The sequence below is a fragment of the Hyperolius riggenbachi genome, chromosome 5, assembly GCF_040937935.1.
Source record: "Hyperolius riggenbachi isolate aHypRig1 chromosome 5, aHypRig1.pri, whole genome shotgun sequence".
Lineage (NCBI taxonomy): Eukaryota > Metazoa > Chordata > Amphibia > Anura > Hyperoliidae > Hyperolius > Hyperolius riggenbachi.
This window is the reverse complement of record NC_090650.1, coordinates 97,566,458-97,593,680: the sequence shown is the minus strand read 5'-3', so window position 1 is coordinate 97,593,680 and position 27,223 is coordinate 97,566,458. Positions and strand designations below refer to the sequence as shown.

Here is a 27,223-nt window from a genome sequence, read left to right as displayed (position 1 = left end):
AGGAAACCCTAGGAATTCCCCCATGAGGAGATGGACTAGTCTAAAACCTATTAGTTCTGTCAGATTTCTACTTCCTACAGTAAGTGATAGCAACATAGCAGAAAAGTAATTTATGGCTTATTTTACTCTGTAAGAAGCATTCTAACATACGTAGAATTGTTAGCATCTCATAGACCTTTCTACTAGCCATACACAGGCCAATAAAGCAAACAATTAATTACTCCTTGACCAAAACTATGATCAAGATTGGAGAGCCTAATCCCCAGTTGATCATCAGATTCCATTCCATTGAGAGCATTGAGGCTCTCAATCTTGATCAGATTCCAGCAGAAATGTTGCTTAAAATATAGAACAAATCACTGCATGCTGCTTCATGCAGCTCAGGACATGCAGCTATCAACCTTCTGTCTATTAGTGGAAATGTATTACTACTTCTAATCAGGCTTTTAATGGATAAACTGTCAAGATTCATTAGATCGCTGGTTGATAAAATTAACAGTGATCAAATCTGAAAAACGGATTTGTCAGTTGCCTGGCTGTCCTGCTGATCTTCTGTCTCTTATGCTGGGCATACACGGGTCGATCTGGCGGCCGATTAGCCGCCGGATCGACTCCCACCGCGTCCCTGCTCGAGCGGGGAATCTATCCGGCAGGTCATCAGACCTGTTGGATATTATCAATCGAGCCATCAGCGGTTCGATTGATAAGAGGAATCTGGGCCGCGTATGCCCAGCATTATGCCTAGTACACACCATACAATTTTCTGTTAGATTTCACCATACAATTTTCTGTTAGATTTTTCTGGAACATTTTCTGTTAGATTATTTTCTGTAGAGAATGGTCATTATCTTTGGTGCATTGTCTTCTGGTTTATCTCCTGCTGAGTAGAACAATGCCTAATTGCTAGGCAGATACATGGTTGGATAGATAATTTCCAACAAGTTGGAAATTATCTATCTGGCAGGTAAACAGACAAAATTGTGCTAGGTACACACCATACAGATTTTCTGTTAGATTTACCTGCCAAATAGATAATTTCCAACATGTTGGAAATTATCTATCTTACCATCTATCTGCCTAGCAATTAGGCATTGTTCTACTCAGCAGCAGATAACCAGAAGACAGTGCACCAGAGATAATGACCAGTCTCTACAGAAAATAATCTAACAGAAAATCTAACAGAAAAATCTAACAGAAAATTGTATGGTGAAATCTAAAATTGTATGGTGTCTACTAGGCATAACAGAAAATTGTATGGTGTGTACCTAGCATTAAGGCCCGTAAACACACCTGACTGCCTCAGTTGATAATCAGGCATGTGTATGGAGCTGCCTGATCCTCAACGCATGACGCACAAGAGTTTTGCCCAGTGGATCGACTCAACCTCAGTGATGGCCAACTTAATTGATTGCGTTGCTCCCTCGCCCACCACGTGACGTCACGCACGCACTGCTCTGTCATCCCTCTGCTCCTCCCCAGATAGCAATACAGCGCGTTGTCAGCTACACAGCTAACATGCTTGTGTGCAGCTGAGCCCAGCGATGTTGCCCAAGGGGAACGGGTTCTGATCCCCGACAGGCGACATCAGTAGTTTGGTGCGTACACACCCTTATACTTTTAGCCGTAGACCCTGAACAAGCATTCAGATCAGATGTTTCTGACAAAAATCTGACAAGATTAGCTGCATGCTTGTTTAACCTCCTGGGCACCAGCAGCCTTACCCCCGGACCAGAACATTTTTACATGGAGGGGGGGCACGTTTAGATAGCCAGGCAGCGGTATCCCCAGTATAGTTAACTAGGCATGGGTGTCTCCAGTATAGATTAATGTCCCCAGTGTCACAGACCACAATGCCGGTCTGCGGATGGGGTAAATCGATCAGCGTCAGAAATCCTCTCACACGGTCATTTGTTCATAACGAAGGGTAACCCGCGTTCGCAATTTGATGAACTGACTCACGAAGGGAGCGTTCTGCCACTAACGGATTCACCACACACATACAATTCAAAGATCTGCCACCAAGCGAGTTACACAGCCCGCTACTGTAGTTTTACTAGGACTTCGAGAACGCTCTATTAACCCTTAGCAGTATGCCAGAATCTGGGTCAGATCGTTATATCTGGGCCAGGTTCTCGCATACGGGTTATAAGTGTATACTTCTATTAAACACAGGGTAGCGATTTCAGGAGAATAGGTACGATTGTGTATGTTCAGCACCCATTAACATACAAACACAGAGCTTAAAAATAAACAGGAATAAAATCAGAAAGTTCTTACTTAGTTAGCTGAGCAGTCCATTTGAAGAATGAAGAAAAATAGTCCAGTTTAAAAGTAGGCATTCAGGTTAAAAGTCCTTGAGCACTGCAGGCGCTGGCTCTCCTTAAGCGCCTGCATGAACGTTCCTGGTCGATGGAATTTGAAGAACTGGGCAGGTTTGGTCCCGCCTCACTTTTTATAGGACCTGAGTTCTGGGCTGTCACTACCTGGAAAGTAGGTGTGTTTAAGGCAGGGTTATCTCCTGGAAGTCAGGTTGCCACCCTCAGACTCAGAGCAAGAAATGTACCAATTTATTAATAATCTGTGTGACTCCGCCCTAGATTGGCGCATCGCAAATCCGAGACGATATTCATAAGCGGCATGCGACCCTGTATTAAACGAGGCTATACATGCCTAGTCTGTCGCATTCGCTCTACGCAGGTTGGATAAAGTGGTTTCTCTACCGATTCCTGATAGCTAGAAAAGTGCACTTTAGGTGACTGATAGAAATGATTTCTAGATATCAGGAAATGTAATGTTTGTCTTGCTGTGCCAACCCCATTTTGAATTATTAATACATAAAGTTCTCTTTGTCTGAAGCTTATGAGTTTGGAGGGAATTTTTAAACTCAACCAGTTTGAGCTGGCTTGGGGAACATGAGCTGGGTGACCAAATGGCTTCTGCCCAGGGGGTTTGGCCACTTATGAATTATTTCCTGACCTGAACAGAATGTGGGGGAAGGTTGAAGCAGGAAATGGCCCTCGGCAGGGGTCAGCCAGGCATGAAACTCCTTGCTGACCTGACACAGGATGTGGGTGAGGGGCTGCTGCTCTCAGTAAGAGAGAGGGAAAAAGACATCTATGTACATTTACCCAGGACTGACAGGAATGGCTGGACCATACGAAAATCGTTGGCGATTGCGCACGACTTTCCATAATGTCCGTCACACCCAGTATAGCCAGCAGCCTTAACTCACCTCCCAGGGTCCTGCGATGAGCAGCGCCTCTACCCCTCTCCGCTCTGCCCAGCATCCCTGCTCGCACTGAGTTCTGGGTCCTGGCTTGATGATTTCATCAAGCCGGGACCCAACAAAGCCAAAGCGAGCAGGGATGCCGGGGAGAGCAGATTGGAGTGACGATCACAGGGGGAATGTCAGGAAGGTGAGTCCCGGTCCTCTTCTTCCTCTCCTACCACCGCTGCTTACGGTGATCACTACATTCGGCCGGCGAGCTTTGTGATTACGTGATCAAGAGCCAATCACCATGGCTCCGGATCAGTGAGGGGAGAGGTCGGCTGTCATATGACAGTTTAATCTCCCCTCTCGGGTGCGCACGATCGCGTCGGGAGCGCTACAAGCAGGCAGCGTAAATCCTCCATATGTCTCTAATCTCAGGTTCCTTTTAATTCAGCAGCCATTATACGGATTGAAAATGTTGCAGAATGTACAGTGTATAATGATTCCGTTTGTTTTGTCTCAGGCAATCCATACAGACATGAGGTAATTTCTGTTCCTTCTGGTTCACAAAAGGAAGCTCTAACATGGCCAGGTCAGCAAGGATACTATCATGTAAGTAATTCATAAGTCGAAGTTTGCATCTGAGATGATCAGTTTCTCGTACAAATGGTAACTTCTCTTGCAGAATAAATTATGGAAGCATGTTTCATTTGACCATGTGATTATAATTGCAGTCTCTAATAAGCTGGTCCCAGTCTTGAGATAATTGGGGATGGAATCCACCATGGCATCAGTTTGCCACTGGCAAACGTCCATCCCATAATAATGATAATAATCTTATATTGCCTAGTATGACCTTTGACCTGAAGTCAGTTGGCCAGTAGGGATGGAGTTCTCAGAGGAGACCATATTCACGAACCCACCTTCCCGTCAGGTCACATCGATTCGCAAAGACAGCTGGTCAGCTAACATCAGGTCAGAAGTCATGCTGGGCATTGTGGGATGCAAATTCACCGCTTGTGAACCTATGCCGCAGAGAGTTCCATCCCCAGAAATAATGTGTTAATTCTATGACCTGTTTGAGCCTACAGAATAAGCAAAGGCCATATATGTACAAACAGTATCTTTCCATCTGTAGGGAGTTATTTATAATCTCTTCTGGTTATTGTACATACAAAAGTCACACCCATTAACTGATGCAAAATAGGAAGAGAATATTACAAAGTCCCACACGTTCCCAGCCTTCCTTTCTTCTGCTTTGTAGAAAGCAGTGGTGTAGCAATAGGGGATGCAGAGGTTGGACCAGAGGTTCATCTGTATATGCATTGAATAGAGGTTATCCTTAAACTGTTTCCTTACTCTAAATCAGGCTTTCTCAACCAGGGTTCCCTGGAACCCCAGGGTTCCTTGAGGACTCTACAGGGGTTCCTTGGCATTTTCCCACATCGTGGGGATGTATAATGGAGCTCACTATAATAGGTGGTACTGTAACAAGAAGCACTAAATTAGGGGCTTAGGAGGCAGTATAATGAGTGGCAGTGTAATAGGGGGTAGTAAAATAAATAGCCACACATACTTTCAAAGACCATGCCTCCTGCAAAATAAATGCAGGGGTTCCTTGAGATCCAAAAGCTATTTGCAGGGTTCCTCCAGGGTAAAAAGGTTGAGAAAGGCTGCTCTAAATACACCTCTCTGACACTGCAGCTGTCCTTGGTAGGGGTTTTGGGCTCCATATCAATAGAGTGCTTGGGGCCCCATGTAAAACCCGCACTGGTGTCCCAAGCGCCTTATGGTGCCCATACATGATACAATTTTGTCATATTTTTTTCTGAGAAATTTGATTGATTATTCCATTTGGTCTTATAGTTTTTAAAATTATCTTCGAGGTACCATACACGAATGTTAAATCTTTCCGAAATTCTGAGAAAAACAATCAAATATGAAGAAAAAGTTGGTTTATCTACTAGTATTTTCTTATTCAACCTACCATACACGATACAATTTCACAAACAATCACCCAGATTTTTTCCCAACATGTCCGATCAGATTTTTATTGGAAAAACTGAATAATCTTTCGTTTTTACTCGATCTAAACATTTTTTGTTTGTTTTTCACTCATTGATCATTTTGGTTGAATAAATGGGAAAATCGAATGTTTTAATTGTACCGTGTAAGGGCACCATTAGTTACGCCACTGATTGGAAGAATGAAAGGAACACTTTTCTATAACATTCTCTAGTTGCAGCAAATAAGGTAGTAAAATTCACTAAATTATGTCCCATACGTTTTATGGCTGCTTTTATTGTAGTTGCTATGGAGACCACATGTTTGCCATTAGACTGTATGGTCTAGTATGGTATTTCTTCACATGTAAACCAGACTTGTAAGGAGAACAGTAACATTCCTTCTGTCTCCTCTGTTGTATAACGACGAATCAGCATGGAAAGACAGATCCTTGTCTACGCTACATTCGTTTATCCCTTTCTGAAATTACCTACTCCTGCTGACAGTGAGGACATGTTCACACAAGTACTTCAAATTAAGATACTGTAGCGTAAGAAATGTAATGGAATGGAACACCGTAGTTACAAAATAAGCCACTTACACAGCAAATGAAACTAGCAGCAATCTATATTTATTTATTATTTATTTATTGTACTTATAAAGCGCCAACATATTACGCAGCGCTGGACATTAGTTTAGGTTACAGACAATATTTAGGGGTGACATAAAGCAATAAGACAATACAGGAATACAAGAAAGACCAGATCACGCAGCACAGTATGAGTACAAAGTAATGCTTAGTCACTGGAGGGGAGCATGGAGATTAGGCAAGTTAGGTTCACTCAGATGCATAGCATGGGTTCACAGTAATGGAGGTGCATGATCAGGTAGGACACAAAAGGAGGAGGACCCTGCCCAAAGGCTTACAATCTAGAGGGAGAGGTAAGGGCAAAAAAGGTAGGGGACCAGAGTTCAGCTGTGGGTTTAGAGCAGTTGTGAGGGGTAGTAGGCCAGAGTGAAAAGATGAGTTTTGAGGGCCTTCTTGAAGATGTTGAAGGAGGGGGCTGCCCTAATGGGTGGAGGTAGGGAGTTCCATAGTGTTGGAGCAGCTCTTGAGAAGTCCTGGAGGTGTGCATGGGACTGGGTGATGCGGGGGGCGGTTAGGCGAAGTTCATTGGAAGAGCGGAGTGAGCGTCTCTGAGTAAGATCGGAAATGTAGGTTGGACAGGTTTTGTGGACAGATTTGTAGGTCAGACACAGTATCTTGAATCTGATTCTGGACTGGATAGGTTGGCTGGATAGTGTAATGGTTAAGGGCTCAGCCTCTGTCACAGGAGACTTGGGTTCGAACCTCGGCTCTGCCTGTTCAGTAAGCCAGCACCCATTCAGTAGGAGACCTTTGGCGAGTCTCCCTAACACTGCTACTGCCTATAGAGCGCGTCCTAGTGGCTGCAGCTCTGGTGCTTTGAGTCCGCTGGGAGAAAAGCGCGATATAAATGCTCTGTGTTTGTTTGTTTGTTTGTTGATAGGAAGCCAGTGGAGGGATTCAAGGAGGGGATCCGCCATGGTGGAGCGATGGGAGCAGTGGATAATTCTATCTGCCCCATTCATGATGGACTGCAGTGGGGCTGTTCGGGTCATAGGGAGACCAGACAGCAGGGCATTGCAGTAGTCAAGGCGGGAAATTATGAGGACATGGATGAAGAGTTTGATGGTGGCAGAGGTCAGGAAAGGGCGAATCTTACAGATGTTACGAAGGTGGAAGTTGCAGGACTTTGTGAGGTTTTGGATGTGGGGAGTGAAGGAGAGTGCGGAGTCCAGGGTGACACCCAGACAGCGGGCTTGAGAGGTAGGGTGAATGGTACTGTGGTTAACAGTGACATGCACATCTGGAAGGTTCATGGATGGCCGGGGTGGGAAGATCATAAATTCCGTTTTGTCTAGATTTAGTTTCAGGTACCTAACGGACATCCAGGAGGAGATGGCTGATAGGCAGGAGGAGACCTTGTCCATGGTAGTGGTGGATATGTCAGGCGTGTGGAGGTAGATCTGGGTGTCATCTGCATACAGATGATAGTTAAAACCCATGGAGGAGATAACCTTGCCAATGGAGGATGTGTATAGGGTGAACAGTAGGGGGCCAAGGACCGAGCCTTGGGGGACTCCCACGGAAAGGTGGTTGGGGGTAGATGAGGACTCATTGAATGCGGTCATGAAGGAGCGGTTGGAGAGGTAGGATGAAAGCCAGGTCGGGGCGAGATCGTGAATGCCCATGGACTGGAGGGACTGGAGGAGTAGGGGATGATCTACTGTGTCAAAAGCTGCTGAAAGGTCAAGGAGGAGGAGAATGGAGTATTTACCTTCAGCTTTAGCTAAGGCAAGGTCATTGACCACTTTGGTGAGAGCAGTTTCGGTTGAGTGGGCAGGCCGAAATCCAGATTACAGTGGGTCTAGCAGTGAGTTGGCATTGAGGTACTGGGTCAGGCGTTTGTAAACCAGACGCTCAAGGAGTTTTGAGGCAAAGGGGAGGAGGGAGATAGGGCGGTTGTTGGAGGATAGCGAGGGGTTGAGGGAGGGTTTCTTGAGCAGGGGTAGTACAGTGGCCTGCTTGAAGTCTGAGGGGAAGGTGCTTGTGGATAGGGAGAGGTTGAACAGGGTAGTGAGGACTGGGGCCAAATCCGTGAAGTGAGGCTGGAGTAAATCAGAAGGAATGGGGTCAAGGGGGGAAGTAATGGTATGGGAAGTCTGCAGTAGGTGGTTGACTTCCTCGGTGGTAGTAGGAGTGAAGGATGTGAGGGGAGGATAGGGTGGAGGAGGAGCTGGTTGGGAGGGGATGGGAGGTGAAGATTGGAGATTGGATATTTCCTGACGGATGGAGACAATTTTGCATGCGTGAGTGCCCTCTATGACGCGCTTGCGCGTGTCTATGACGCACTCGCGCATGCGCAGTATGGAGCCGCCGGCCTTCAGGAGCCCGAGTGCTCCCGAAGACTTCCGAAGTCCCCGCGGCGGCGATTTGTACGGAGGATCCACCGGGCACTGGGAGAGGAGAGGGTAGGCTCATTAGGACTCGGAGCCTTCCCTCTCCTTAGGTGAGTATCTGACTTCTGCACAATAAACTGATCATCTAAATTTCTCGATACAGTATGTACAAAGCTGTGACTTATAACTTTGATTCCACCTTATTTCTTCTGACCATTATCATAGTTGGATATTGATTACACTGGTGTAATATTCTACAGCAATACTTTTTTTTCAGATGCCTAAGTTCCATTATGAAAAAGACCAAATCTACTACCCCAGTCCTCCGAAAACTGTGGCTCCCAACCCACTGTACAAGTCCTATGAAGAAACACCATCAGATAGGACAACCAATTTGCAGCGGAATTTAATAAAGTCGCAGTGGCTAACAACATATAACCGCAGCTTCACAGGTATGTACTATGCAATAAAGGCACTGATTTGTTAAACAGTGGTAAGATTGCCAGGCACCTGTGATTTTATTAGGTAAGATTCTATAGATGTCAAGTATGGTTAACAGCCCATCTCAGATAGTAATTGGTCACAAATTCAAATATATATTAGAAATACAATGTTAATTGTATGATTTATTTATTTATTTACACAATGCAATCTAAATTTGCACAGCATGTATTACAGACTAAAGGTGCGTACACACGTCTGATATTTCTGAACGACTTGTCGTTTGAACAACACTGAACAACAAGTCATTTGATATGCTAATTTACCTAATGTGCATGTCGTTTAAGCTGCTTGATAATGTAGAATGGACTGGATAGAACAATGGACTAGATTAAATGACTGATCACTTGTTGTTCGAATGTCTTTTAAGGTACGTACACACACACTACAGCAGCCAACGGCAGGTCCGTCGGCACCTCCCGCTGGGCGGGTTTTCAGCAGACTGTAGTGTGTGTACGCACTGTCGGCGGACTGATAAGGCTGTTCCTGGGCGGATCGTTCAGGAACAGCCTTATCAGTCCGCAGACAGTGCATACACACGCACTACAGTCTGCTGAAAGTCCGCCCAGTGGAAGGGTGCAACGGACCCGTCGTTTGCTCTGTAGTGCGTGTACGCACCTTTAGTGTCAGACTAATAGACTTTCAAACAACAAGTCGTTTGTACCCATGTACGCATCTAACTGTCGTTTGAACAACAGTTAGTTCACGGATCCACCAAGCGGATCAATCAAAACTGCTGCTGTCAGTCTAATGATCATTCGTACACACGCCAAACTGTCGTTCAAACAACTGGTTTGAACGACAAGTCATTCAGAAATATCAGATGTGTGTACGTACCTTAGAGTATGGCTGCCGCTGTGTACATTGGGGAGTGGGTGGATGTGATGATGGACACCTACAGCTCTGATATATGTGCTGAGGAATACTGAAGCCCCAGTAAACAGCAGTGGAGCAGGCTGGAATCCCTTGTCTTCAACTGCTACATCTCAAAGTACTAAAGCAGAGCTTCCCAACCCTGTCCTCAAGGCCCACCAACAGTACATGTTTTGCAGAAAACCACAAACATTCACAGGTGGGGTAATTAGTGTCTCAGCAGAGCTGGTTAACTACCTCTGTGGATTTCTGCAAAACATTCACTGTTGGTGGGCCCTGAGGACAGGCTTGGGGAACTCTGTACTAAAGAACGTATACATACAGTTGTGTTAGAAAGAGGCACGGCCACAACCACAACGTCCATTTATGGCACCCCAAAGAGCCAAGTGGCACACCTGAGTTTTCCGTAGAAGTATACTTAAAGAGAATCTGAACTGAAAATCAAAATAAACGTACACAGGTCATACTTACCTCCCATGTAGTCTACTCATCAATCTCTTTCTCCTCTATTTCGTCCTGTTTGTCCACTGTGATCAATGGAATTATCAATCCTCCATTTTGATAATGGCCATTACCCCATAACAGCTTCCTGGTCATCATACTGTTAAACTGTTATATCGCCCACTTGAGCCATAGGGAAACATGGACATTACCTTGCACATTCAGTTGTAACTGACATCAGCTGATATATAACTGACAGCAACTGGTATATTTCAGTTCTGACAAAATCTTGTCAGAACTGGAAGGGATCACTGTAAGAAGAAAATGGTGAGCTTCTGAGAGGAACTGATGTTGAGGTAAGTATATAATATTAATTTGCAGCTACACCATGTGTTTATTTTAAATAATTTTACTCAGTTCTGGTTCCCTTTAAGAAGAACTTTTCGAAACAAATGTATTACTCATTCTACAGATCGTGGTGAAATGAATCCAGTGCAACTTGACGATTATTATGAGAAAGTTATTGGCAACATAACTGGAAGAACAGATGAAAACACAGAACTGGTAAGATTTACTCACATAAATACTACATATAGGGCATATATAGTCTGGAAAAGAAGTATTTGATCCCCTGCTGATTTTGCTTGTTTGTCCTCTGACCAAGAAATGACAAGTCTATAATTGTAATGGTATTTTTTTTGCATCTTTGAGTGACAGAATAAAAACAAAAGAACCCTTAAAACTCAGTACCCCAAAGTCAGAGCTTGACATGCATTCTCCCATTGCTCCCTCATTTGCTAACCTATTTGCAAAAAGAAAATAGACTAAAGTCTTCCATTTAAAAAGCTAATGTATATACATAAGGGCTCCCAAGCTGAATTCCATCAAATATGGGACAAACCGAGACTCAGATGAATATTATAACTCTTCCCTTTTCTAGAAACACAATGCAGTACGTTTTTGAGTCTAGCATAGCTAATGCGGCCCCTGGCCATTGCTTTGCTCTTCCACTCATCCCATCCACACCAGCCCCATTTATGCCTAAATTGTACCTGAGACAAAAATGTAAAAAAGTTTTATACATACCTGTGGCTTCCTCCAGCCTCCTCCATGCAGATCGCTCCCTTGCCGCCACCCATCTGTTATCAGCATCCCTCGCAGATTGTTGTATTGAATTTAATACAAAAAAATACATTAGTTTGCAGCCAGATGTTGATGACGCTGAGTGACCATGCGTCATAAACACCGATCGCCCGGGAACATGTAACTATCAAAGTTCACGGTGAGGGATCAGCACGCCAATGGTAAGTATATGCCAACTTGAGTAGAAGACCCCCCCTCCCAATCTTCAGCTTCCAATCAGGGCAGTTTCTAGGCTAGATTGCTGATGTAAAAATTACACCTCCAACTCCCCCCCCCCCCCCCCCCTCATAGGCTCAAGAATGTTATCTCTGATGCAGTATTTAACTTCCCAGTATAGCCAGGTATAGGTGCCCCCAATGTATCAATGCCCCCAGTGTAGGAAGCTAGGTATAGGTGTCCCCAGTAAAGGTATCCAGGTCTAGGGGCGCCTAGTACAAGTTAGCCAGTTATATGTGTTCCCCAGTGTAGGTTAGCCAGGTACAGGTGTCACCCAGTATACGTCATCCAGTTACAGGTGTCGTCCAGTATAGATTGGCACTTGGCAGGTATCCCCCAGTATAGGTTATCCAGGTGTAGGGGCTCCAGTAGTATAAGTTGTATATTGAGGAGAAACGCGCACAAATGTCTCAAACCGGATAAGATCAGAAAAGTCTCACAATTCCAAGCACTGGGGGAATTTCCAGGAGATCCTGTCAGACAATGTCCTAATAATCTTTATCCTTGGACCAACACTTCCACATGTAAAGAAGAAGAAAGACAAATATAGCGTAATCCTGCGAGTACGCAGACTCCTTATCAAAAAGGAAAAGGCCGTCACCAGAATCCCTTAATGTGCCAAATGCTAGAAAGACACCTCTAAACCAGTAGCAGTGCCAGGACACCCCCCAAGTGCCCGCACTCACCGCACTGGCCTCCTAGATCTCCGGAGGTAGGATTGAAGGTATATGGGGGTTTTTTTCAGAGATGTCTCAAGACCTTGGTTACAGCCTGCCCATCCAACTAAAACTTAAAAACAGCGGATATAGCGTAATATTGCCAATTTATTAAAAAAGTTAAAAACGGATTCACTCACAAGCCTCGCAGGGTAACAAGCGTGTATCAAAAACAGTTAGGGTCCCCGGGAACCGCTCAGCTGCTTTAGCGTCAGATCCAAGCTCGCTCCGTCTCCCCGCCGGTACTGCTTCCTGGTCCAGTCACGTGCATCAAAGCTCCGCCCTATGCATTTCGTCAATACGTTGACTCATCAGGGGCTGTTGATGCACGGGTGACTGGCTGAGTTATACTGACTAAACTCCTCCCCTCCTATGCGTATTGCAAAGCTCTGTTAAAAAAGATTTAAAAAAGGTAAAAAAAGGAATTTTGCATTGCGGAAACCCGTAGGATCCTCAGTTCAAACGTCTGAGCGTCCCCTCACATAATAATGACCTAATCTAATACAAATACAACAACTCCTATTCTACATCGATCCCCACCCCCCATACACATTTCAATGCCATTGCTTACAACCTCTCTACTTCCTGCCTTAAAACCAAGCTCATAGCAAATAGATCTACCCATACATATATCAGATATCCTAAAACCCACCATTATCCATTATTAATGAAACAGTTTATATCCAGGTCTATATTAAGACCTTTGGGTGCTGCGGATTCTAAATCGTGAATCCATCTAGTTTCCTTCTTGGATACCTCCCTCATTTTATTGCATCCTCTCCATGATGGTATCAACTTCTCCACTCCGCAGAAGAACATTTTAGTTGGATCAGATCCATGTTTTTCCTTAAAATGCAAGGATACACTATGTAACATAAATCCCTTTTTAATATTATTTATATGTTCTCCAATGCGCTCTTTAAGCGATCTGGTGGTGCGGCCCACATATTGTAAGCCGCACTCACACCAGATCACATACACAATATAAGTGGAGGAACAATTAATATGGTTACGTATTTTAAAAGTTTTACCATTTACTGCAGACACGATCTCCCTTGATTTGACCGGCTTTGCCTCCCTACAGCACTTACAGGACCTGCAGGGAAAAAACCCATCAGACTGCCACCCGGTTAAACCTGGTGGTCTAGGGGGTGCAACACAGCTGGGGGCCAGGGCATTCTTTAGGTTCTGAGCCTTCCTATACACAAAGGATGGTCTCGGGGGTATAGCCAGCGCCTAGCCGCAGCTTAGACAGCGCCAGTAGTATAAGTTAGCCAGCAATAAAAAACATAGTATAGGTCCCCCCCCCCAATCCCAGTGCTGTTACTTACTGTGCCTCTCTCCAGCGATCGCAGCATCCTCTCCACACAGCCCTGGTAATCTCTATGGGGAGGATTGGGACTGAAAGTCATAACATCGCTGGCGTCAAGTGGTGGGCACCTATACTATGTCTGCTATTGCTGACTAGATTATACTGAAGACCCTATACCTGCCTAACCTATACTGAGGGACACCTGCTCCTTGCAAAACCTCCTGAATGGCATGCCCAACTCTGTGTCGGGCATACCGCTTTCAGCCAAATTTTCTTGCCCGACATAGTGTTGGGCATACTGCATAGGAGGCTAATAAAAAAAGGTATAAAATTAATCGAAAGACAGACCCACAGTTAATGTCAATTGAAAACAAAAAATTGAGTGATAACTGAATAGTGTATGGCCAGCTTTCTAGCTTGTTTGATACCAGCAGTGTCAGCACAGCACCTACTTACATGAGATTGTCACCATCCAGCTAAATGAAAGTAGCCTGATCCAACTGCTTTCATTTATTTTGGCAACAATCCTGTTTCTGTGGGGCCCCTGCAGACACTATTGTCTATTGTTGTCTGAGTGCAACCACGGATGAAAGCAATTAGACATGCTGGAAAAACTTCTACTATTAATGCTGTTTATGCCTGATAAGCGAGACTTGGTGGTGTATGCACATATCTGCCGGAGACCTGCAGCGACGTGCAGCAGACCATAAATCATTAAAGTCTATGGCGATGTGTGTATATTTTTAAATGTCCACCGCAAGTATTTGCGTCGCCTATGTGCGGAAGCGTATTTTACCAATACGCTTTCATGCACATGATCGCTTCAGGGACAGGAAGTGAGTGTCACTTCCTGCTTGGCCGGCTGCCAGACTAACACAGTTATCCCCGAAAGCCCCTGTTACGCACCGTACCACTACAGCTCATACTCAGTCTGAAATAGGGTGCAGCTAAGGCGTGGCCATGACATGATGTGGGTGAAGCCAAATACTACCAAAATACAGGTAGTCCCCGGTTAACAAATGAGCCTGTTCTTAACCTGAATCCTTCTCTTTTGTCCCCCTCTATTCTCCCTGTACCTCTTTTGTCCCCATCATCTGTGTCACCTCAGTTTGTGTCTCTTTTGTCCCCCTCTGTGTTACCTCTGTTCCCCCTGTGCCTCCTTTGTCCCTCTCTGTGTCAGTTTTTGTCCCCCTGCCTTGTCCTAGCCAGTTATAGGTGCCCCTAGTAAAGGTATCAAGGCATAAATATCCCCCAGTATAGGTAACCAGGCATAGGTGCCCCCAGTATAGGTAACCAGGTACAGGCGGTGCCCCCAGTATAGGTAGTGAGCTATAGGTGCCCAGTATAGGCATCCAGGTACAGGTACTGTCCCCAGTATACGTAGCAAGCTATAGGTGCCCAGCATAGGTAGCCAGGTACAGGTGCTGCCCCCAGTATAGGTAGCGAGCTATAAGTGCCCAGTATAGGTAGCCAGGTACAGGTGGTGCCCATAGTATAGGTAGTGAGCTATAGGTGCTCATTTGAGGTAGTCAGGTACAGGTGCTGTCCCCAGTATCTGTAGCAAGCTATACGTTCCCCAGTGTAGGTAGCCAGGTACAGGTGCTGCCCCCAGTATAGGTAGCGAGCTATAGGTGCCCAGTATAGGTAGCCAGGTACTGTACAATCCTCCATGAGGAGATAGACTAGTCCAAAACCTGTCAAATTTGTCAGATTTTTATTACCTATTTTAAGTGACAGCCACAAAGGGGAAAAATATTTATAGCTCATTTTACTCTAATATACAGTAAATGTACCACTTATATGTATGGGTGTTTAAATATAATTTAAATTGTATATTTTTTCATGATTGTGGTCATTTAAGTGTAAAGAGGAAGTATCATACCAGCCATAAAGTGAACAAATCTATAAAAAGTTATACAGTACACTTATAGCATAAAAGGCGGTCCTTTTTAACATACAAAGTCCATCTTAATCTTACCTGTGTGATAGCATAGTAAATAAAGGTGAAAACATACCGTGGTGTTAAGCAGTCCCAAGACACATAACTGCAGGATTAAAAGCCATATACTGTAGTTCCAGTATGATCTGCCTCTCTCCATTCACAGCTCTGACTAGAACTGCTATATAATCCACACTGCATTGCATATAAGAAACTGTATAAATTTGACACAATGGGCCTGATGCATGAAAGCGCGGGAATACTACCATGCACCGACATCGCACAGCAATATTACCCTTACTTACACTGTGTACTGCGAGTTACGCTATTAGTGCAACCCGCGGTCAGAAAAGGATTAAGATGAAATGGGGCTCTAATCAAGATAGCATTTTTTGTTCACCGCTGATGGCTTTTTTAGGTAGATTTGGTGGGGGCTAGCATCCACCGGGCCCCTAGAATTTCTCCAGGCCCTAGACAACTGCCTAGGTTTGCCTTGTGGATGATCCCACTCTGCCTGTGGTACTCAACTATTATTATTATTATTTATTGTATTTATAAAGCGCCAACATATTATACAGTTTTGGACAATAAATATATACAATGATACAAGGATGACAGACATAACAAGGTTATACAACATAGAGCAAAGTTATACATGCAAATTGTACAAAATACATGATCATGCAATAAGGGCTGGTTAGGCCCAGTAATACAAGTACAGGCTGTCATAGGACAGGAGCACATGATCCTGTAGATTACATTAGGGAATGGAGGACCCTGCCGGAGGCTTACAATCTAAAGGGTGGGGTGGAAACACTAGGTGGGGCTGTGAAATATTCAGTAGAGAGTTACTGTGTGGTAGGAGGTGGGTAGGCCATCATAAAGAGGTGGGTTTTGAGGGCTTGCTTGAATGTGCTGAAAGAGGGAGCAAGTCTGATGGGTGGTGGAAGGGCGTTCCAGAAGGTGGGGGTAGCTCTTGAGAAATCCTGCGGATGGGCATGGGAGTGGGAGATGCGTGGGGTGGTGAGGCGAAGGTTGTTGGAGGATCAGAGGGGGCGAACTGGTGTATACCTGTGAACAAGCTCCGAGATGTAGGTAGGGCAGGTTTTGTGCACAGATTTATATATAAGGCATAGAATCTTGAAAGCTATCCTGAACCAGATAGGGAGCCAGTGCAGGGATTCACAAAGGGGAGATGTGGATGCGGAGCGGTGCGAAGAATGGATGAGTCTTGCAGCCGCGTTCATCACTGATTGAAGGGGGGCAGTACGTTTCAAGGGGAGGCCAGAAAGGAGGGAGTTACAGTAATCAAGGCAGGTGATGATGAGGGTATGGATGAGCTGTTTGGTCATGTCCGAGGTTAAGAAGGGGCGGATCTTGGAGATATTACGGAGGTGGAAATTGCAGGCTCTGGTGATGTTTTGGATGTGTGGGATGAAGGAGAGGTCAGAGTCCAAGGTAACACTCAGACAGCGGGCCTGGGAGGTAGGGCGAATGGTTGTATTGTCGATTGTGAGGTGGAAATCTGGGAGGGGTGCAGCAGCATGGGGTGGAAAAGATCAGGAGCTAAGTTTTGTCTAGGTTAAGTTTCAGGAACCTAGCAGACATCCAGGAGGAAATTGTTGAGAGACACAAGGAGACCTTGTTTATCAGAATCAGAATAGTTTATTTCGCCAAGCACAACTGGGTCATGCCCGGAACTGGGTTTGGTACAGCACATACATAGCTACCGAGTGGTACATAGACAAAAGGCGATACAATAAGAACATGACAGTAATACAAAAATGCTCAAATATGCAGGTACACAAATATACATCCAGCGTCAGTGTGCAACTTTCCAGGCGCCCTGATGAAGTCTACCAAAATGTGCAGGGAAAAGTCAATCAGTTTAAATGTGGTGGCTGGTGACTGGTTGTTCGAGCAAGAAAATGTGTTCGTTTTGCAGACCGCTACTTTGCAGTTGGTAGGGCACTGACAGAGGGTGGAATAATGTTAAGGGAGTTCAGGAGGCCAACGGCTGCAGGGAAGAAAGTGGTGGATGAGAGATCGGGGTTATGGAGGTAAATCTGAGTGTCATCGGCATAAAGGTGGTATTTGAAGCCCAGGGAGGAGATAAGCTTGCCAATTGAGGAAGTGATATGGAGAAAAGATGGGGCCCAAAAAAGAGCACTGGGGGATCCCGACTGAGAGGGGAGCAGGGGTTGAGGAGGAGCCATTGAAGGAAGTTGTGAAGGAGCGATTGGATAGGTAGGAGGAGATCTAGGCCAAGGCAAGACCATGGATGCCCATGGACTGTAGTGATTGGAAGAGGAGGGGGTGGTCAACAGTGTCAAATGCTGCAGAGAGGTCAAGGAGGATCAGGATGGAATAACTGCCTTTGGCCCTGGCAAGGGTAAGGTCGTTGGCCACCTTGGCGAGGGCTGTTTCAGATGAGTGTGCAGGTCGGAATCCAGACTGTAGGGGGTCAAGTAGGGTATTGGTGTTGATGAATTGGGCAATGCGTTGGTGGACTAGCGTGACCATTGCTAAGGTAACATGCGGTACTAACAGTAGCAGTAGTGCGCGCTACCATAGCAACCGTCATGCTAGTCAAGTGCCACGGGTTGTATTATTAGCGTAACTTGCAGTACACACAGGGCCGGATTTGTACTCTTTACCACTCAAGGCCACTGTCACCAGCCGCCCGCCTTCACTATAGGTAGCTAGATGACCCCTTCCCTCTATTATAGGTAGCCTGATGATCCCCCCAGTATAGGTAGCCAGATGACCCCTCCCCCCTTCCCTCCAGTACAGGTAGACAGATGACCCCTCCCCTCCTTCCCTCTAGTATAGATAGTCTGATATCCCTCCCCCCCCAGTATAGGTAGCCAGAATACCGCTCCCTCTTTTCCCTCCAGTATAGGTAGCAAGGTGACTCCCTTAATCCCTCCTCCCCCCCCCCCTTCAGTATAGGTAGCCAGCTCACCTTCACATCGCAGCAACCATCTGTGTCACTCATTTCTCCACTCGTCTCCAGTGCAGAAGCTTCCTCTTCCTTTCTGTCTCCAATGCTGCCCAAATCCATAGCCGCTGACCACAATGTAAACGTGCACAGAGAGAAAGGTGACTGCTGCAGAGGCATCTAGCAGCAGAGTACCGCAGTCAGGCTCTCGCCTGATCTCCCTGATGCTGCAACAGTACAGCCTGCTGCTTTGGTGCTCTTGCTTCTGTGGTGCCCTAGGCCATGGCCTAGGAGGCCTTGGCCTAAATCCAGCCCTGAGTACACAGTGCCTGTAGTAAGTGTTATATTGCCGTGCCATGTCTGTGCATTTCTTGCGTCAACACCGATAGGGGTTTCTTGACAAACAATCACTATTAAAATTTAAAGTTCAACTTGAGCTTGCTATTTTTTATTTTCAGTGTGCAATGTTAAATCTACCAAGCCATTTTACCCCAGTACCCCAGGAACCATACTGAATACCAAGATATGTGCCCCAAGTTCTGAAACCTGTAATAACAATATTTTAATAATTGTGTAACATCATGATTACCTTTTCCAGAAACCAACATTCGTATCAACAATCCTTTCTGCACGGCCTCTAGAGGGACGCATAGCACGTTTACGAGATGGTCGACGTGCTCTGGTCAGTGAGGAGGTGTCTGAAAATGATATAGCAGAATATAACCCCAATACAAATGAAGAGATAGACAAGGCCGTATGTCCACCCTGTGTATCAGACCCTGCTGGTGACACTGCGGATTCCTGCCACGCAACAAAGGTTAACTCAGAACACCTATCTACTAACTGGGAACATAAGGAACCTGATATCCGCAAAATTACAGATACCGAAAAGACAGATGCTTTGTACAGGAGGCAGCTTACACCATTTCCAGTACGCTATGAATTGGATTCTATGCCAGGCCACGAGGAAAACTTACAACCAAATGGACAAGAGCTGGTTATGCTTAAAGAGAAGGTTTCTGGACACACTAACCCATTTTTAAAGAATCCATTAGCCAGTCAGGAAGCTACCTCTATAAAACCCCTACATAACCATAATGTCGTAGGATCTTATAATAACAAGCATACATTAAGAACCCAAGGAACCATTTATGATTGTGGAAAGACTTTGCCACGCGCAACTCTCCTCGACCTCCAAGACTCTTTCTCAAGGTCTGAAGCTCATCAAACTTTCCACCACACCTTTCCAGAAAAGACAAAAGATCTGAGAGACAATTGTTTTTCAGGAAGGAAGCACGCTTTTTACGGCTTCAATTCTTTTTACTTCCACAACTAACATTTGAAAAATAATAAATGCAATAAAGGAAAGTAAAAATAGCCTATTCGATGCAACACAGCTGTAATTATTGGTGTGGATTGATAATAAACAACTTTGGCCTGATTTCATTGCCCTGGCTTTCATCATTTCCTATACATACAATAAAGTATGATAGGGCCGGATTTCTGTGAAGGCCACAAAGGCCCAGGTCTTGGGCATCTGCTGCCCAAGTCGATAGCTGGACATGGAAAAAGGGGTTGTTCTGTAAAATAGGCACCACAGAGACCGCAATGCAGCAATAGCGGCACCCAGTAAACAATTTGGGAGCTGGCAGCGCCCGATAAATATCGGATTTAGGTGGTGCAGTGCAGATATCAGTGGCACGTGAATTTAGTGGCAATATTGGTGGATATTTTTGCTGGGAGTGAGGGAGCAGTTAAGGTGAGGCATCAGTACAGAGAGGGTTAGTGTGAAAACAGGGTTTAGTTTAGTTTAATGCAGTAAACTACACTCCGAGGAGAGAGGGGAGGCGGGGCCAGGTGCCAGAAGTCGAGTGATGCGGGGTCTTCGGGACAGCTTCACAGGACAAGGCTGCTTATAACTTTTAACTTTTTTTTACTAGGAGGCTGCAGGATTTTGTTAGTTACTCTGTAAGTCTTTTTTGGCAGAGGAGCAAAGTATGTGGATGTGTTTATGAAATATGAGTTATAAAACAGTAAGACAGGGAACACACTTGTAGGGTTTTTTTCCCTGCTCCTTCCCTCTGCACTGTCAACTCCAGGTAGAAGAGAAGGCAGCAGTGATTTGATGGACTTGTTGCAGCCTCCAGCGCCTGATTGGCCGCACAGCGCTGGAGGCAGAAGCAAGTTCTGTTAAGCCGAATCGGTAGACGCAGGGCCGGGCCGAGGCATAGGCTGGAGAGGCTCCAGCCTCAGGGCGCAGTGTAGGAGGGGCGCAGAATTCATTCAGCTGTCATTCCTAATTGTGTTTGAAGCAGAAAGAAATAAGAAAAGGGGATACATAGCAGTGACTGCAAGCCAGATAACTAGATATTAAGGTGTTGGGGAGGTTGTGGGCCCTGTGGCGCCTCTTAGTCTAATAGCAATCAGTGTGTGACAGCTGGGGTGGCAGGGATGGAGGGGAGCACTTTGGTGTCTCAGCCTTGGGTGCTGGAGGACCTTGTCCCGGCTCTGGTACGTAGACGGAATCCATGAACCTGCAGCTCATCGCGGGACTCCTGCTGCATTGTTCAGCCACTTGGAAAGTATGTCACACGGGGACCAAGGCGACATGGGGACACAGGGGGGTGGAGGGCAAAGGAGGAACCGGGAAGGAAGACACGGGAAGACAACACAGGGCACTGAGGAGACACAGGGGGACAGAAGAAACAGAGAGGGACATAAGAGACCGGGGAGGAGGATAATGTAGTATTACTGCTACAACACTGATGACCAGGACATAGGAGGGACAGAGAAGGAAACAAGAGGTACAAGGGGGAGATAACGGGTGGATTGAGGGGAGAAGATCCATAAGACGCCCCTGCACCAATGACATACCAGGTTTAATTTATTATTTTTTACCCTGGTTTTTTACTTCTAAACCTAGGTGCATCTTATGGTCCAGAATATATGGTACTTTCATTGTTCAAATAACACCCATCCATTCTTTTAGCATTCTTTTCTTCTATATTACCATCGGAATATAGGGAAGATAGTGACAGGAATATAAAGTTTAGCATAGAATACAGATAAGACAGAGTACCCAGATAGCTCATGTTGACCCAGGAAAGTATAAGGGGCTCAGAGAGACCAAAAAGCCATCTAACTAAATAAACTATGCTAATTATTGATCTGCCTTCTTAAAGGGTACCTGTAGGGAAAAAAAGTGCCCCAAATGGGTCCTAAAATAAATAAAGAGAAGCCTCTGGAATAAGGTAAAAAATAGGGGTGCTAAAGGGGGTGTGGCCAATAAAACAACAAAATCAATAAACCCTTTGCACACTCTCATGCAAATATCCACTGCAGACCAGCCATCCAGGAACCACTACTATCCCTACACCTAAGTTAAAAGCAGAAGTTTGCAAAAAAAAAATGCACTATTTTGAGTAGCCACATACGTCACATAGAGGCTTCCCTGAATTATTATGTGTCATATCTCTGGCCCTATAACGTGCATAATGCAATATGCAAGCATACAGTGCACAACCTATTAAAAGTTTAGGAGCACATATCCTAATATTCTCTCTTGCGACATACTGTATAGTGCTTCAAACTAAACTCAAAAGGCAAACAATATACTGTATAGTCATATGCACCATACACACAGCAAGGTGTACACAGCTGTGTAAATGCTGACAGTGATTAAGGACACAGAGAGAATAATGCATTTTTGCAAACTAAGACCTCTGCTTTTAACTTATTTATAAGTGGGATAATAGTGGTTCCTGGATGGCTGGACTGCAGTGAGTATTTGCATGAGTGTACATAGGGTTAACTCATTTTCCTAAAACCCAGACAGACATCCAGGACTAGAGCCGGGACCAGGTCCTCCAGCACCCAAGGCTGAGATACTAAAGTGCGCCCCTCCATCCCTCCCACCCCAGCTGTCACACACTGATTGCTATTAGACTAAGACGCGCTCCAGGGCACCCAACCACCCCAACACCTTAATCTCTAGTTATCTGGCTTGCAGTCACTGCCATGTATCCCCTTTTATTATTTCTCTCTGCTTCAAACACAATAGGGGAATGATAGCTGAGTGAGTTGTGCGCCCCCTCCTACATTGCGCCCTGAGGCTGGAGCCTCTCTCGCCTCTGCCTCGGCCCTGTCCAGGACCACAGAAGAGCAAAGTGTGCCTATAGCATATTAATATTACAGAGCCATACTAATCCAACATGCATACAGCTGTTACAGAGTGATTGCTCCTCATCAGTGCAAGGCATGGATTAACATGTTTCAATGAAGACTTGGACTGAGTAATACAGAGTGCTCAGGATACAGATAATTGAACTTATAAAGTACTTATCTATTTGTGCCCCCCTTCCCCTTCTCACCCAAGGACTTGTGATCATCATTTGAACTTCTTACCTTAAGGGGACATGTGTATGCATTGGGCAGGCACCTCAGTGTCAGCCTTGCTTTAAGAGAAGACTGGTTATAGGCCAGAAAATTCATGAAATCTTCCCCTTGGCTGGCTGTTGTTACACAGGTCACCACTTAGCATCAGTAGAAGTGTGTGGTATACATGAATGTGTACTGTACTTTCCAAGTGCCATACCACTGTCACCCCAATCCCCTTTAGCTGCCCATAAATGCCCTTTCTAGGCAGCAGCTGATGAGTGGTGAAACCATTAAAGTCAACCACTTCTGTTAGCAGTGGCGTAGGTAAGGAGCTGTGGGCCCCGATGCAAGTTTTACAATGGGCCCCCCAAGCACTCTATACATAACAATTGATACGGCGCACCAAAACCTGCCAATGGCAACTACAGTGTCAGAGGTGCAAGAAGGGGATGGGAAACATCCCAATAGAGAGGTAATACTGTAGTTGAGGAAGGGCCCCCTGGGGTTCCTCTGGCCCAAGGGCCCCGATGCGGTTGCAACCTCTGCAACCCCTATTGTAATCCAGCCCAATACACATGAGATGTTGGCTGTGACAATCACCCTTCCCTCTTGTATCGCCATTCCACGGACCCCCAAAAACTTTGCCCTTCCTGGATGTGTGCACAGTGCCCCTCCAAGGTCACATACTGTCAGATCAAGAAATCACTGGGACCAATCATGGTCATATGGGGAGAAGAGTATGCAAATTTAGAAACCTACAGATTGAGGTCACCTGGAAAGGCTTCTGAAGCCCAATTGAGGACATGAGAGAATGAGTATAAACTAAGAGAAGCTTAGAGGACATTTCTAAATTGGAGTTCAGATGTAAGTAAAAAGGGCAGAGGCACACCAGCAACATGACTTCACTAATATCTTTAGTCCGGGATCATTCCCACTAGCATATTTTCTTTGCGTTTTTGGAAACTGCATGCATTTGGCAGTTTGCAAGAGCATGTCTTTTCCCATAGAAGCCAAATGTAACATCCTTCATATGCACTGAATTTTTTGCAGGATGCAAGTAGATGGCATGCTTCCTTTTGCACTTACACAACAGCAGCACAAAACTGAGTGTATTAAGATGCAAAGAAAGTTTTTTTTATGTATTTCCTAAACAGAAACACTATCAGAAACTTAAACAGGATCACAAACAGGGGCATAGCAATAGTCATAGCAGCTGCTATGGGGCCCTGGATCAGATGGAGCCCAGGTAGTACTTCATATATTAACTACTAGCTGGACGCCCGACGTTGCCCGGGTATGTATTTGGCTAGTGTTGGCTCTGCCCACTTTTCCTAACCCTAACACACAATTACTTAATGACCAATTATGTGAGCTTTGCAGTCTTTGGCATCAATAATTTGCAATGAAAAAAAAATAATCTGATTGGATGTGGCTCCACCCCTTTTCTGAATTTGAACCCCAATCACCCAATGGCCAACTGTACCAGGTACAGGTGATTAACAGTGCAAGAATGGCAGCAATTAAATATTCCCCTTGAAAATCAATAGGTGAATTTTGATTGGCTTTTGTAGGCTCCACCCACTTCTCTGAATATTAATCCCAGTCACCTAGTGACCAATTGTGCAAAGTTTGAGAACCCTACCATTAAAAGTGTAAGAATTGCTGCAGTTTACACTTTCTCAGTGAAATTTGCATTTGTCTCCGCCTACTGATGACCCGGCATTGCCCAATTATGTATTTTGCAGGTGCTGGCTGCGCCCACTTTTCCTAACCCTAACACACAATTAATCAATTACTCAATGACCAAGTTTGTGAGCTTTGCGGTCTTTGGCATCAATCTGCATTAAAATGAAACAAATCATATTGGCTGTGTGTGGCTCCACCCTGTTTTATGAATGTAAACCCCAGTCATGCAATGATCAACTGTATCAGGTTTGAAGCTTGTGCCATTAACAGTGCAAGAATGGCAGCAATGAAATATTCCCCTGAAAAATCAATAGGTAATTTTTGATTGCCTTTTGTAGGCTCCACCCACTTTTCTGAATATTAACCCCTGTCACCCAGTAACCAACTGTGCAAAGTTTGAGAACCCTGGCATTAACAATGTAAGAATGGCTGCTGTTTACATTTTCCCAGTAAAATTTGTATTTGTCTTCACCCACTTATGACCCGGCGTTGCCCGCTTATGTATTTGGCTGGTGTTGGCTGTGCCCACTTTTCTAACCCTAACGCACAATTAATCAATTACTCAATTACCAAGTTTGTGAGCTTTGTGGTGTTTGGCATCAATAATTTGCATTGGAATGAAACAAATCTAATTGGCTGTTTGTGGCTCCACCCCCTTTCTGAAATTGAACCCTAGTCACCCAATGATCAACTGTACCAGGTTTGAGGCTTGTGCCATTAACAGTGCAAGAATGGCAGCAATGTAAATATTCCCCTTGAAAATCAATAGGTTAATTTTGATTGGCTTTTATAGACTCCACCCACCTTTCTGAATATTAATCCCAGTCACCCAGTGACCAACTGTGCAAAGTTTGAGAACCCTACCATTAACAGTGTAAGAACGGCTGCAGTTTACATTTTCCAGTGAAATTTGTATTTGTCTCCGCCCCCTTTTTGGTTATGGGAATAAAAAGTATCCTATACTTTATTCCAGGTAATGTACTATGTGTGTGCCAAATTTCATTCAAATCGTTCAGCCATTTTTGCGTGATCGAGTAACAAACATCCAAACATCTAAACATCCAAACATCCGAACTTTCCCACTTATTATATTAGTAGGATTAGCTTTCTTGTGTTCTTCCCCCCTCTATCAGTGCCCATGGACTATTTTCAGTGTAGATTGCAGAATGTAAATTGCCAGTTAACTCATATCCCCAGAGAAGGGTAGGTGGCATAGTTAAAGAGTGCCTCCATCCGAGGGACCCTGAAAGTTTTGCTATGGGGACCCATAATCTCTAGCTATGCCACTGGTTACAAATACACATAAATCACCCGCAAACACAATGTGAATATGGTCCATGGTGTTTTTAACATGCAAATGTATAACATTTTATATACCATAGAGACTATCTGTAGTGGGAACAAGACTTCAAAGTGCCCATACATCTAGCGATGGATAGGCAGATCGGCTAAGAAGCAGATCTATCATTGAATCTGATCAGAGAGAGATCTGTTGGCTGACCATGCACCGCAGACAGATTCCTGATAGATCTACGAGGAATCCGCCTCATTGCCGATTTCATCCACCTGTCCACCCCCCAAATGTAATGTCCTTCCCTGGTACCCATGCATTGTAAATAACACCTGTCCAGCTGCCATGTCACTCACGGCCACAGGTAATGCAAGAGTACTGGGGGGACATTTACATTTGGGGGAGCAGTGGCCAGTGGTCCGTTGCGCTTGTTGCACTATCACACGCCGTTACCTCACGCGCTCCTGATCAAACACGTTAGACGCTGGATTTTCCAGCATGCTTGTTCAATGTATATGCGAAATCTGTCGAATAGTCAGCGGCAGCGCCGATTTACATCTGACTCTGATTTACATCTGAAAAAAAATATCAAATTGGATGGTTGATCCAGATGCAATATCTTGACTTGAACTACACAATCCAGGTTAACCACTTAGAGATGAAGACATGTCAGCACTGGATTAATTTGAATTTGAGGATTTGTCAACAAGTACTGTATATTCTGGCGTATAATACTACTTTTTAACCCTTGATAATCTTCTGAAAAGTCAGGGGTCATCTTACACGCCGGTCGCCGGATGTCCTTGATGCCGGGTGATACGCCCTATCTTGTTATCGACTCTCAGATCTCGCTGCTGAGTACTGTAGTGAAGTGGCGCAGGTGCACATGTGCAAGATCTGAGAGGCAGAGAAGCAGGTAAATAGGATACAAGGGTGGGCCAGAAAGGTGAAAGAGGCAATCTACTCGTCCATACTGCTCTGATAAACAGGGAAACAGGTAGAGCTGACCAATCTGCATAGGGAGAGTTGAATAATCCAACCAATCACCTGTATACTGCTATATACTGGGTACCATATACAGTACAGTACCAGTATCTGTTCATAAATGCATATGATTTTTTAAAAAATTTTATTTGGTGAGCGTTGGAAGAGGGGTAGTCTTATACGGCGAGTATATCCCAAACTTGATATTTTAACTGGAAAAGTTGGGGGGTCATCTTATATGCCCAGTCGTCTTATACATCGGAATATACGGTGGTTAAATCCCTGATTCTAACGTTTCCTGTATAAAAAGTGCAATTCTCCTTATATACCGTAAATGAATGTATTGGGCATTTGAAATGCAGGCTGTCTTTTCCTGACCTCCACCTTTAGAACACGTAGGACAAAGTGTTCCGACCTTTGCTCTACTTGTAGTAGATGCCGATCTGTCCTACGTGAAGAGCAAAGTGAAACTCATTGCATCACATATAGCAGCGTAATCCTATCAGCTGACTTCCTGCTCTGATGCCATATGAAAGCCTGCCAAATCAAAACTTGGCATATTCGGAAGCAGCAGTCTCTGGCAATGAATGAACTAAGCTCTCAGCA

At 44.9% G+C, this 27,223-nt stretch overlaps 1 protein-coding gene across 1 annotated transcript in view; it reads left to right on the top strand.

Moving 5' to 3' along the window:
* Positions 1 to 19,720, top strand: part of SPMIP4 (sperm microtubule inner protein 4) — a 74,724-nt gene extending 55,004 nt beyond the window's left edge. Inside the window, exons 6-9 of the mRNA XM_068238656.1 lie at positions 3,735 to 3,823; positions 8,475 to 8,649; positions 10,485 to 10,576; positions 18,878 to 19,720. Of these exons, the coding sequence (XP_068094757.1) occupies positions 3,735 to 3,823; positions 8,475 to 8,649; positions 10,485 to 10,576; positions 18,878 to 19,615 (1,094 nt within the window). The 3' untranslated portion in view covers positions 19,616 to 19,720. The remainder of the gene's footprint in view (positions 1 to 3,734; positions 3,824 to 8,474; positions 8,650 to 10,484; positions 10,577 to 18,877) is intronic.
* Positions 19,721 to 27,223: the final 7,503 nt, after the last annotated feature.